Here is a 12,765-nt window from a genome sequence, read left to right as displayed (position 1 = left end):
CAGTTAAATGGAATTCTCTCGCCATCTGTTAGGCGCAATTAAAGAGAGAGGTTTGGGAGGGAAAGATAGTAGGGAGGATGGATCAGTGCAATGAGGTTCTGGGGACAGAGTAAGATCAGCCCTTAAGAAGTAGGGAGAGTAGTAGGCTACGCACGCGCGCACACACACACACACACACGCACGCACGCATGGGTGGGCACAGAGCAGATGTCTTTTTTTCTTCTCTTGCATGAGAGGTAGAAGAACTGTATTCAAGTGTTACATGACTCTTTAGTTTCCAACTTCATTTCGGATGAACCTTCTCTTTGGGGGAAGAGGAGGAAGGCCATGCTCAAGGAATAAAAGAACGGAATGTCCAAAGAGGAGATGTGATTAAATTGTGTGATATAAGTTTAGAGCATCCAGCTTGGATGAGACTCAGGTAAAGGCACCTTTATTTTTTTTTTTTCCTTGCTGAAAATTCAGGTTAGGGCAGTAGCACTGGATGGGAAGCTGAAGAACTAAGTTGTGTTACATACTTAGTGTTTGAGGGAGCAATTAATATGTAGCCTCAGGGAAGGCTCAGGAGACCTTGTCTGTGAATTGCTAGGTGAGTCTCCAGTTTTGGTACAGTCCGGTTTCATCTGGATTGCAGATTGGGGTGTAGTTTTTTTTTGTTTTTGTTTTTTTTTTTGAGTATTTATAAAAGCCTAGTTAACAGATTCTTATCCTATTTTTGAAATGCATAAATGATTTTTTAAATGTACAATAACATTTGACTAGTATATAGTTTAAAGAGATTGCTTAGAATGTATGTTTAAAGTAGATTTATTAAGTACAGCATACACACAGCCAAGTGCTCCGTCATAGGTGTACAGCTGGGTGAATTCTTACAAAAGTGGGCAATGTATCCCCGTAACCAGTGCCCAGATCAAGAAGCAGAACATTTTTGCATCCCAGAAGCAGGCTTCGTGCCCTATTCTGTTCACTCTCATACCAAAGCCCCGGCTTCTAAGTTTAGCATGGTTTTGAACTTGATATAAAATGGAACTCTATTCTTTGTGTCCTGGTGTCTGGCTTCTTTCATTTTATGTTTGTGAACATCATCGCGTTGATGTATGTTGCAGTTGTGCGTTCATTTTCATCTCATCTGAATATTCCACTGTGTGAATACATACAGTTTGTTTAATTGCTGATGGGCATTTAGATATTTTGCAGGTTGAGGCTATTCTGAGTAGCGCTGCTGTGAACTTTCTTAAGCTCTTCTTTTGTTAAACGTGAACACATTTCTGCTAGGTATATACCCAGATGGGAACTGCTGGGTCAGAGGATATGCATATTATTAACTTTAGAAGATACTATCGGTTTTCCAAAGTATGTGTTTTAATCAAGGAAAGGTCAGTTTTGTCTTTAGATCAGAGTGCTCAGTTGCCCTGAGCTTCAGAATATGACATCTCACCGTTGTCGTGTTCTTTTGATTATGGAAAAAACCATAACTGATAGAAAGGAGTCAGTAAACTCTTTCTCCTTAAAATAACTTATTAAAACTCTTCACTCGTTTTAATGATCTTTTCACTCCTGCGGAGTGTAGTGTTGCATCTGGTGTTTGATGAGACTGAGAAAAAGTAATGGGCAAGAACAAGCAGTATCTTTGCCTTTACATCCAGGGGTTTGTACACTGAGGAGATTGACTTCAAACGCCCTCCAGATTGTGCTCCTATTAAGAGTTCAAATTTCAGGAATTCCTTTGGACCTTCAGGGAATTGGAATAAGAGAAAGTGACAGCTTGGAAATAGTGTGGAATGTCCATCCCCCCCACCTACACCCTAACCCCCTTACTGTGAGTAAATCCTTAGAGAGGACAAACAAGCCGACCTTTGGGATTGCTCGTCATGCCCATGTTTTAGGACTCTTGACGTCCATGTTTTAGGTTTTTTTGTTTGTTTGTTTTTTTCTCCAATGGACTCGTCATGTCCATGTTTTAGTTTTTTCCATTTCAACTTTTCAAGTCCTTTAACAACCAAGAAACTCTTGAGGTTACCAAAATGTCATCTGGGTATATCATTTGGAATTCCTGGCTTTCAAATGAAGAATAAAATCCCCAGAACACTTTGTATTCTATGCCTTACACAGTTTTAGATAGCAATAGAAAGTAAAGAAAGACCAAATCTTTGGGATTTTTAATTACTCCTGATGTCAACTATACACACACACACACACACACATATATATGAATATATATATAATTATACTAGCACATTATATATATCTTCCTTAAAATGAAATGAATAGAAAAAACTCAAATCCTTATTTATTTTTTTCCTGCTATCAGGATTCCTAGATCATCCTGAACAAAAGGTGATGTGAATTAACTTAATGGCTTTGCTGGAAGCAGTGCTTGTTTTTAAACTGAAGACCTTGGGTTTAGACCTCAACACGAATTTTTTTTTACCTGCGGTACATTTTGTAACTTCTGCACCACAGTTTTCAATCTGTAAAATTGGTTTCAGGTTGCCACCTACCACATAGGGTTGTTGTGAGGATCAAATGTCATTTATGTGAAATTGTAAACTATGAAAATACTAAGCCTAATAAGCCTTTGAGAGCTGGGCTTAGCAGGCCCTGCATTTTAAGAAACACTATTACTGTCCATTAAGCCAGAGCATAATGGAAACTCACTCTCAACCTTGAGATCTTGTGCACACAATAAGCCTGTCCTTTTAACCTTGCATCAGACGTGACTGGCTGACCTGTTTAGTTGTGAGTTACTTATTTAGGTTCTGCTGGCCTTTCACTAACACCCTCCCCACCCTGCCGCCATCCCCCGGGGAAGGAGAAGGGCAAAAAGTTGTTTACCTGGTGATTGCTCACTCCAAACTCTTACTCTAGCAGGTCATCTTTCACTTCTGGGTGGTTAGAGGGTTGTATAAAAGAGGTAGTTTATAGGATCACCACTACCCATATTTGTAACTTCTCTCTTTTAAAATTGTCTTTTATTACCACTGATATTTATTAGGTGTCAAGCATATAGAAATGCTTACAAGCCATAGAAAGCTCTGCAACCATCCTCAATAATCATTGAGATAATAAATGAGTAAACAAGGAGGGAACACAGCCTGGCAAACACTTCCTGGCTTGTATTCCTTATGTCTACTGAGGAATTCACCTTTGAGCAAAAAGAAGAAGGAAGGATCTGAGGTTCTTCATTAGGCTTGGCCCTTGGTGGATGTTGGTGTTGAGCAAAGGGTCTGGTTGGCTTCCCAGGACGTGTGTTACTCCATCAGTCTCTTCTCGGGGGGGAGCACCTTCCAGGATAAAAACAGATAATGGACCAACTGAAAGACGGCTGCCAGAAATAAGAAACTGGCCATACCCATCCAGCTCTGGAGACACTACATGAATTATGTTAAATTTTGGTAAAGGTGCACCCTTGGAACCAAAGCGGGTTGTAAAGATCAAATTATGTAGAAAAAGAGAAGATGGTCTGGGAATGTAGCTGGCAATGACATTGACCCAGCCTCTAAAGCATTGTTGTCCTAGTGAACTAAGTTCTTCAACCCCGTAAACTGGGGGTGAGGGTCTGCAAATTCACAATCCTTTCTCCAAAACGAGGTCTATTTTGGAATTCAAAATCCTGATGCCCCTTGATGATGAAACCCCCAGAGTGAGATCTAAAGCAGAACCCTATAATCAGGTCCATTAATACAAAAATACTTACATCAAGTGGCTTAATAAAGATGATGAACACACATTAGTTCATTAGGATTTACTGCCAATAGTTCAGGTTATGCTGTATTTTGCACACAAATGTGTTAAACGCAAAAGTTTTGGTTTTCGGAGCCTTTTGAATTTTGGAATCACACATGAGGGGTTGTAGATCTGCATTATGTTTGGGTGTCAGCTTCTCACAGGAGGGTTTTTCACATGTGTCGAACTACCATGCAGCGCCTGTCCATGAGACCATAGGGTTAGTAGCACCATAACTGGAGGCACACTGCTCGGGTCCAAATTCGAACCTTGCTGAATAACTTTGGGTGAGTTATTTAATTTCCCGGGGTCTTAGTTTTTCATCTCTGGAGCTGCAGTAACTTTCTTATAAAGATTTTAAACGATATGCATATGAGGTACATGGTGCATTGCATTAGGCGTGCAATAAAATATGCTTCCCTTTCCTCATATATATAATGAAGATAGTAATAGAGCCTGTCACAAGGGCGTTTTATGGGACTTCAATAAGTAAATAGATGTAACATGCTTAGAATAGTCTCTGCCCCACAGTAAGCATTTAATAAATAATAGCCAATGTCATGATAACCATTACTAAAAATCTGTATCCTTTCCTATCAACAGAGTCATTTTTAGGGGAAAAAGGACAATAAACATCAGTTGAATGAAAGAACGGTGTTTTGAAAAATTATGATAAGTCATCGTTTTCCAGAGTGTAATTCCATCTCATTCCTTCTCAGTTCTTCCCAAACGTGTTTGCTTCCCTTCCCCAGACATGCCCCCATCCTCCTCCACCCCCTTCCCCAGCACCTCAGTCTTCCTTCATTTGCATAGCACTTGATGAACTTGGCACTTGCCTTCCTCACCACAACCATGCAGGTGTGTTAGGCTGTCTGGGAAGCTGTCCCAGATGCTGACAAACTCTTGGCAGTAGGATAGAAAGGAAAAAGGGAAATTTTGGCTGACATCTCCAGCTCTCACTCCTTACTCATCTGGAGAGTTGCAGAGGTATCTTGAAAGTTTAAGGATAAATGATGAAGCTGCCGGGTTTTCTTTCTTTCTTTCTTTCTTTTTTTTTAAAGCCTCTAACAGATACATTTCTTGGATTCTCATATTTTTAATCTGTTATAGGCTAATCAGTCATCACAAGATGACTGGTCCATGATGATGGGGTGTGGTGAAGTCGTAAGTCTGCAGGGAAGTTATAAATGCAGGCAACATCTGCAGAAGCGGGTACTGGCGAGGCAGAGAACAGTGGAAGAATGTGTGTGCCACAGTTTGGACTAATGTCTTGGCAAGGCTCTCCTATTTCCTGACATGTAAGAACTGGATCCTCTTAAGGCCACACATATTTGGCAAGCCCTGTTGTGTTACTCTTTCAAGGGGCTGCTTGGGTAATGAAGGTGATAGATAATATTGGATAGGTACTGGTTAGACAGGGACACGAGAATATGGGGGGGACCCCTTTTTGAAGAGCTTTATTACATTAGATTGTATGTCTGTAAACAATTACAGCATTCAGGGAGTGCAGGATTTAAATGAGAAACACGACTTTGTCAGATTATACCAGCCAGATAAAATGGCATGGGCTCCGGAAATCTATAATTAAATGTATTTTTGAAAATGAAAAATACGGTGTAACATCTGGTTTATTTCACTACAGAAGTGCCTGGGTATTGCTTACACAAGTATGATTGACTTTGGCTGATATTTGGATGTCTCTGTAAAAGCAACTATTTTAAGGAGGATTTTTTTCTGCTTGATTCTGTTGGTGTTGTAAACAGATGATTCACACACACATTCGTATAGAAAATGGCTGTCTTGTTGGAGAATCTCACATTGCTTCATTTTCCTTTCCTTGCAGCGGATATTCAACTCCTTTGTTTACACCGAGAAAATCTCCAACGGCGAGAGCGAAGTACAGCAGGTAAGGGGTGATTTACTACTTGACATTCTCTGCCTTTGTCTTGCTTTCGGATGTGACTCCAGGTGAGGTTGTCTGTGGTTCTCTGGCTATGATTTTCTATACATCTTAAGCAAAAGGGTGACAGCCTCCCCTTTGAAGTTCTTATAAGCAATTGAAATAATGGTTATATAGAGGGTTGCCTGCTATTCATGTTAGACTTTGAAAATATTATATAGTTTCTTTTTATTGTCTTGGGAATTCCTAACCACTCAGTTTTTTTAAAACATTATTAGAGATTATTTCATCTGTAGGAAAACGTGTCCAGGCTTTGGAATCAGACAAACCCCAGGTCCAATTCTGGTTTTCCCATTTACTTGATGACCCCCCAGGAAGCAATCCCGTCTTTTGAGCTAGTTTCCCAACCTTAAATCAAGGGGACATAGTAATATCGGCCTGATGAAGTTGTGAGGATTAAATGAAGGAAGGGCAAATTAACCGAGAATAAGTGAAAGGTTCTGGCATAGAGGCAGCTCAGCGGATGTTGGCTTTTTTTTTTTTTTGGTGGTGGTTCTTTTATTTTTCTCTCCTCTTCTTGTATTCTTCCTTTGCTGCTTTTCCTCGCTTCTTCTTTCAGCGCTTTGTGAGGTCAAAGAGTTCTGAGGCCAGATTCTACTTACTTTATTTATAGCTGGCTTCAAATAGACTGCTTCCTAAATTAAAACAGAGCATTGGTGAACTTGGTCATAAATAATTGATCTGTGCTTGAAAAGAAGAGTGGTAAAGGGGATTCTGGGTTTTAATTTCAGCTAATCCACCAACTTCATTACACTACGTGACTGCCAACTGGTAATTTGAAGCCAGGTTGGAAACTTAAGTAAAAAATAGGACCAAGCTAAAAAGTGTGTTAGCGGAGTGCTTCCTTGGAATAAAAAGTAAACTATAAGGAAAATACGTAATAAACCCTCTGAGATGCTGTCTTTGTCTTATTCATGGAAAACTGCTTGGCTTGATCTGAACTCTGGAAGTGCTATGCAAGAGGAAAAAGTTTTGCAAGTATCATTAGAGCAAAGTTATTTATAGGATATTTATTTATAATAAATTACTGTGGTTTGATCCTGAAGTTCAGTATCTCCTATTTATAGACATTAAAGATTTCTATTGGTGTCTGCAGGTTAAATTTAGAGGACATAAACTGTTATGTATGGATCCCTTTTCTTAGCTTTAGCTATTTTTAAAAACTAAGGACCCGAAATTGCAGTGAATGTGGTTTGCTGTATCAAAGCGTACCTTCCTAATGCCTGTCTTATTTTATTCCAGCAAACTGGAAAGTGGTTTAGGGTCATGAAATTTAAAAGAGTTTTTAATAGGGGAAGGTTTCTACACAAAGCATGTTCGAGGAAACTCTTGGGGAGACCAAAGGCCATTTGATAACATTTTAAAGAAACCGATCCGGGGGTATCGGTTTTGCTGCTTTTCTTGAAGTAACAGATACACATTCCTCCTTCAGCTGTTTTTCAACATGAAAATTGTTTAGTTTTCTTGGACCGATGTCATAGCTTTATTTATCTAGCTATGAACAAGTTTGGAAGCTTTCCATAATAATTTTTAAAATTTATAGCAGCTGATTGAGCACTTAGAGAACCCTGGTGATTTCAATATATTATCACATTGGTTTTTCCATGTAACCTGGAAGTAAAGAATACTTTCCTTATTAGAGATGAAGTAAGTGAAACCCCAAAAGGTAGAATAATTTAGCCATCGTCTCATGACTAAGAAAGAAGAGAGCTAGTTTTCAAAATAAGTTTGACACTTAAGTTATATTATCTGTTTTTATTTTAACAAAGTTTATTTTTAAAACCTATATTTTCACACAAAACAGAGGTCTCTGAACTGTCTTTAGCTGAGTAAGTCAAATGAAGGAAAGTCACCAACCACATGCTCAATTCTGTCTCTCCTCTCTTTGTCAAAGAGATCTGTTTTATATTGACCCAGAATGTTTGGGGTTTTTTGGTCTTTTGTCTTTTTAGGTCCTCACTCACAGCATATGGACGTTCCCAGGCCAAGGGTTGAATCAGAGCTATAGCTGCCAGTCTACACTACATCCACAGCAACGTGGGATCTGAGCTTCTTCTGGAACCTACACGACAGCTCACGGCAACGTGAATCCTGAATCCTTTAACCCACTTGGCAAGGCCAGGGATCGAACCTGCGTCCTCATGGGTACTAGTTGGATTCATTATTGCTGAGCCACAATGGGAACTCCCCAGAATGTACTTTTAACTTTTCTCTAAGTTCTCCTGTCTCTCTAGAAGAAGCCTGAACAAAATAGCTCTTATGCATCCAGTATTTCATAATGATCTAATTCAGTCATTATCCTCTAGCCTAAATTTTAAAATACCCAGGCCCTGGTTAATTTCTGCTTCTGCGACAAGATTTCCAGGCCCTTTCAGGCTTCCGGTCACTCTACTTATTAAAAACTCATATTTGCATACTTACCGTTTGGCTCTCACTTCAGTATTGTGATGCTTTTGTGGCTTGAAGAGGACAGGCGTTATCCCAAGTGAGAAAACAGACTCCTGACAAATTCTTGACTTTATTGCTAGCTGCCCAGGAACTCTGGGCCCTGTGATCCTGGACAGGACCCAGGATGAAACCTTTAGGGAAAGGCTTGCCTGATAAGTTTCCAATTCTCTAACACATCCCTCATCATAATGGCCCACACTCTGATACACATTATCTCCTCGAAATGTTTAAACTCCATAAAACAGGTGGGGTCACGCTTACGAATCCGTTTCAGAAAGATCAAGGATCCCTTCTAATCCCAGCCAGGAACTGAGCTGGCTTTTTAAAAATCGGGAAACATATCAAACATGTAAAGAGGATATAAAACATGTATGAGTGGAATAAAGAAATAACACCTTCAAATGAACATCTCAACCTATCACCCATATAAGAAAGAAAGCATTGCTAGTGCTTTCGAAAGCCCTGGCGTGACCTTCCCCGGTGGTACCTTCCTCCCTCTCCCCGAGGGTATTATGTCCTGATAATTTGTTAGCCATTCTTTTGCGTGCGTGTGTGTATGTGTCTGAGACACACATATACCTATCTCCCCAAATTCATTATTTAGTTTGACTCTTTTTGCTCTTGTTATATACATCTTAAGGGTATTGTTTATTTATGTATCTTGCTACTTTACCCGCCATTATATTCCTTAAAAGCATCTATGTTCACATCTGAAGATGCATGTATTTTCCATTCTGTGGTGTTCCATTAAATATAGTTTATTTATGTATCTGTTTGTCTGTTGAAAATGTTTGGGTTGTTCGTAGTGGGTTTTTGTTTGTTTGTTTGTTTCGTTTTTCTCCTGTTCATATCTCCTGGTACTTTGTTTCGGTGAAATAATTCTTTGAATTGAAGGAATATTATTGTCCCAGCCTCTGTCAATGAAATGCTATTGTGTGTGTGTTGTGTGTGTGTGTGCGCGTGTGCACGTGTGCGTGTGTGTTTTCCAAGTGCCCTAGGTGGGGAGAAGGACTGTTGAGCTCAGGTGGACATCCCTTCTCTAGAGTAGAGTTGCTGAGTGCCAGAGCATTCAAGGTGACTAGATAATGCAACACTGCATCCACTGTGGTTGCCACGGGTTACCTTCCTGCAGACGGTGTACTAGAAATGTGCCACTCTATGTACCATCTTCATACTTGGCATTATTGAATTTTAATCTTTTGCCAATTCGGGGTACCTTAAATTTTATGTAATGAGTTTAATTTATTTTAATTAGGTTGCTAATGAGATTGAAATGACTTTGTACATGTTTTTGGTTCACCCTGTGTGTGTGTGGGTGTGTGTGTGTGTGCGTGTGCGCGCACGCGCGCGCATGTGTCTTTTGGTTATTTGTTCTATCAAATGTCTGCTACTGTATTTTGTCCATTTTAAAAGTTCAGATGTTGGAATTCTTGTTGTGGCTCAGCACGTTAATAAGCTTCTACATGCTGTGGGTGCAGCCATAAAAATTGAGCTGTTTATTGTTTCTTTTAGAAGTTTAAACATTCTCTACAGGTTCTAGATCAGCTCTGTCCAAGAGAGATCTCTGTGATGGTGATGGAGAGGTTTTGTATTGGCGTCAATCAGGCAGGTGCTAGTCACATGTGGCAACGGAGCACTCGGAATGTAGCTAGAGCTACTGAGCCATTCAATTTTAAATTTTTTTAAACTTGAATTGTAAATTTTTTAAATTTTTTATTTTAATTTTAATAAAATAGCCTCATAAGGCCATATCAGATTCTCTTACAGATTTATGTTTCATCAATATGTTCTCCCAATGTGTGGCTTTTCAGTTTCTTTCTGATAGCTTAAAAAAAGTTGAAGTTTTAATTTGAATAGTTTTTTTCAAATCAATCTTCCCCTTTTGGATCTCTGATTATTGTGTCCTCTTACATTCCACGCCAAAGATGTTGCCTTTCTCGTTTGACTTTTATCCACCTGGAATTGATTTTAGTGTTGGATGTAAAGTAGATACTCAGTTTCTTTTTCCCCTGCCCCAGGTGTATTTTTATGTTGTTACACTATCTATTGAAAATTTGTCTCTTTTTGTTCATTTATTTTCAGTCATTAGTCAAGTTTCCACATATGTGCAAGTTTGATTTTTTTTTTTTTTTTTTTTTTGGTCTTTTGTCTTTTCAGGCCCACTCCCGCAGCATATGGAGGTTCCCAGGCTAGGGGTCTAATCAGAGCTGCAGTTGCCAACCTACGCCACAGCCACAACAACACAGGATCCAAGCTGCGTCTGCAACCTACACCACAGCTCACAGCAACGCCGGATCCTTAACCCACTGAGCGAGGCCAGGGAATGAACCCACAGCCTCATGGTTCCTAGTCGGATTCATTTCCACTGTGCCACAATGGGTACTCCAAGTTTGATTTGATTCTGTGGGTGTATTTACCTATTAATGTGCCAGTACTGCATATTCAAAAGGGTAACACCATCTCCTTCACTTATTTTTCTTAAGAGCCTCTGTGGCTCTGTGCTGATATATAAGAATTTTAGACCTTTGCTCTTGCATGTGAATTTTAGAATCGGCTTTCATTCTAGGGTGACTGAAAACCCTATTGGGATTATTTTTTTTTTACCATAAATCTTTAGATGAATTTGGAGAGAATGTCTTTACTCATGATCTGTCTCTCCAATTACTTAGTACGTCTACAGTGTATTTTTGCACAGTTTTATAATTTTGTTCACAAAAGATTTGAATATTGATGCATGTGGGATTTATTTTTCATTTTTTTCTTTGTTATAAATATATCTTCAACAACTGTATTTTTCTAACTGTTGCTGTTAATTTCTATGTATTTATTTTATATCTAATTATCTTCTTAAGCCATCATATTATTTCTCTGCAGATAATCATATATGCAAATGAGATAGATTTGATTCTCTCTTTATAATTTTTATACTTTTTATTTCTTTTCCGTGTCTGGCCACACTGGCCTCCGGAAAATATTGTATACGTTTGGTGATAGTGGCCACCTATGATATATATTATTTTCATTGTTCAGTTTTATATGTATGCAAATTTTGATTATCATTGCTTCTTTTATCTATTTTTTAAAACTGTTTTCAAATTTACAAGTATCTGTAGAGTCTTTTTAGTTTCCAGCTGTCTCTTCTTCCCCCGTGATACGAGAGCATAGCTCTTCAGGTTTGGTTTTATGCAGTGTCTTCCACCCAGTTTCCCTTCTTGACCAGGTCTTGAGGTTTCTCTCTCATCTCCGACGCCCTGTGCTGTCATCCAGGTGGAAGCTCAAGGTCTCCAGGTTATGCCCAAGTTTCAGGGTAGGAGCAGGGTCTGCCACTGGCTTATTTCCCAGATTTGTGGCTCTTCCCTTGTGTGGACACTTAGTGCCCTAAAGGTGGTTTCCACGTTCGTGCAGGACACTAACTTCTTATCAAGTGTAAGAACAATCACAACTGCCTCTAAGATTTGTTTGATAAGCCAGTAACTAAAACAGATTATTCAAAGTAGATTCTTGACCTACGTCTTAATTATAGCTCACAGTCTTGAGTTGGAAAGAGACTACTTCTTTATGCATGTTTTTGTATGTTTCATGGTAGCTTGAATATTGACTTGCATTTTCCATCTGTCATTTTTCCTTTGGGGTGATGAAAACTAGAGCCTCATGGCTTCTTGCCTTCTCCTTTATTATCGAACCATACTGAGAGTTGGCTCTGACTTGTGCATACTATGTAACCTGGCAGTAAATCTAACATGTTAATATAATTCTGGTGAGGGGAGAAAAATAATTAAAACTAATAAAAAACACTTAGTGATTCTTGACTCTTACCACAACACTCTCTATGGGATATAGATTTTTGTTTTCCCTTGCTTTATTCTCATTATTTCTTTTAAATTAACCTTCACCATGTGGTTCTAAATTGCCTAACAATGTGTTTTAAATCTTTAATTAGTTCAGTATATGTAGTTTCACTGCCAAAAAGCTATGGCAACAGCCTCAGGAAAATAAAAACCCCAACCACACATTCTTGAGTGGAGCACCTCCCCAGCCTCCAGTTTTGAATACTTTAAAAAATCAAGTTGTGTGAGCACAGAAGGGCATTCTGTGAGTTGGAACCTGCATCAAGAAAAATAATTTTTTTGGAGTTCCCATCATGGTGCAGCAGAAATGAATCTCACTAGTATCCATGAGGTTGCGGGTTTGATCCCTGGCCTCACTCAGTGGGTTCAGGATCCGGCATTGCCATGAGCTGTTGGTGTAGGTTACAGATGTGGCTCGGATCTGGCGTTGCAGTGGCTGTGGTGTAGGTTGGCAGCTACAGCTCCAATTAGACCCCTAGCCTCCGACCCTCTATATGCCATGGGTGTGGCCCTAAAAAGACAAAAAAAAAAAAAAAAAAAAAAAAAAAAAAAAAAAAAAAAAGAAAGAAAAGAAAAGAAAGAAAAATAAATTTTTGATCAAGTGCCCCTGAAGATGTAGCAAAACGTGGTCCATAAGACACAAAGCAGTGAAGGAAAAAAAAAAAAAAGGAGAAAAAGCTTTGGGGTGCACTTTATTGAATCACTAACGAGATCAGAGCTACCTTGGGCATGTTTCGAGAGTTTACTCTTTTTCTCAAGTGCGCTAGTATGATTTATGTTAAC

The 12,765-nt window shown here is 39.1% G+C and overlaps 1 protein-coding gene and 1 long non-coding RNA gene across 9 annotated transcripts in view; one reads left to right on the top strand and one right to left on the bottom strand.

Annotated features, from left to right (window-relative positions):
• CACHD1 (cache domain containing 1) overlaps positions 1–12,765 on the top strand; it is a 404,129-nt gene that overhangs the window by 250,455 nt on the left and 140,909 nt on the right. For 6 of the 8 annotated variants that reach the window (XR_014808082.1, XM_084964826.1, XM_084964829.1 and 3 more), the window contains one exon: positions 5,570–5,632. Coding sequence is in view for 1 of the 8 variants with exons in the window: in XM_021096540.2 (XP_020952199.2) it covers positions 5,570–5,632 (63 nt within the window). In the remaining 7 variants the exon portion in view is untranslated. Of the gene's footprint in view, positions 1–4,720; positions 5,025–5,569; positions 5,633–12,765 lie in introns of those variants that run through there. The other 2 variants (XM_084964827.1, XM_084964831.1) reach the window with 2 other exon arrangements.
• On the bottom strand, positions 6,180–12,650 carry LOC146402893 (uncharacterized). Its single transcript, XR_014808109.1, has 2 exons — positions 12,456–12,650; positions 6,180–10,296 (listed from the first exon to the last, which is right to left on the bottom strand). It is a non-coding gene; the product is annotated as an uncharacterized LOC146402893 (long non-coding RNA).

This window comes from Sus scrofa, chromosome 6, assembly GCF_054392235.1.
Source record: "Sus scrofa isolate SSC_HxYL_T2T_F1_AM1 chromosome 6, Sscrofa_HxYL_maternal_Yorkshire_Landrace_v2.0, whole genome shotgun sequence".
NCBI classification, from domain to species: domain Eukaryota; kingdom Metazoa; phylum Chordata; class Mammalia; order Artiodactyla; family Suidae; genus Sus; species Sus scrofa.
Note: the sequence above shows the minus strand (reverse complement) of the source record. Positions and strands in the feature narration are given on the sequence as shown.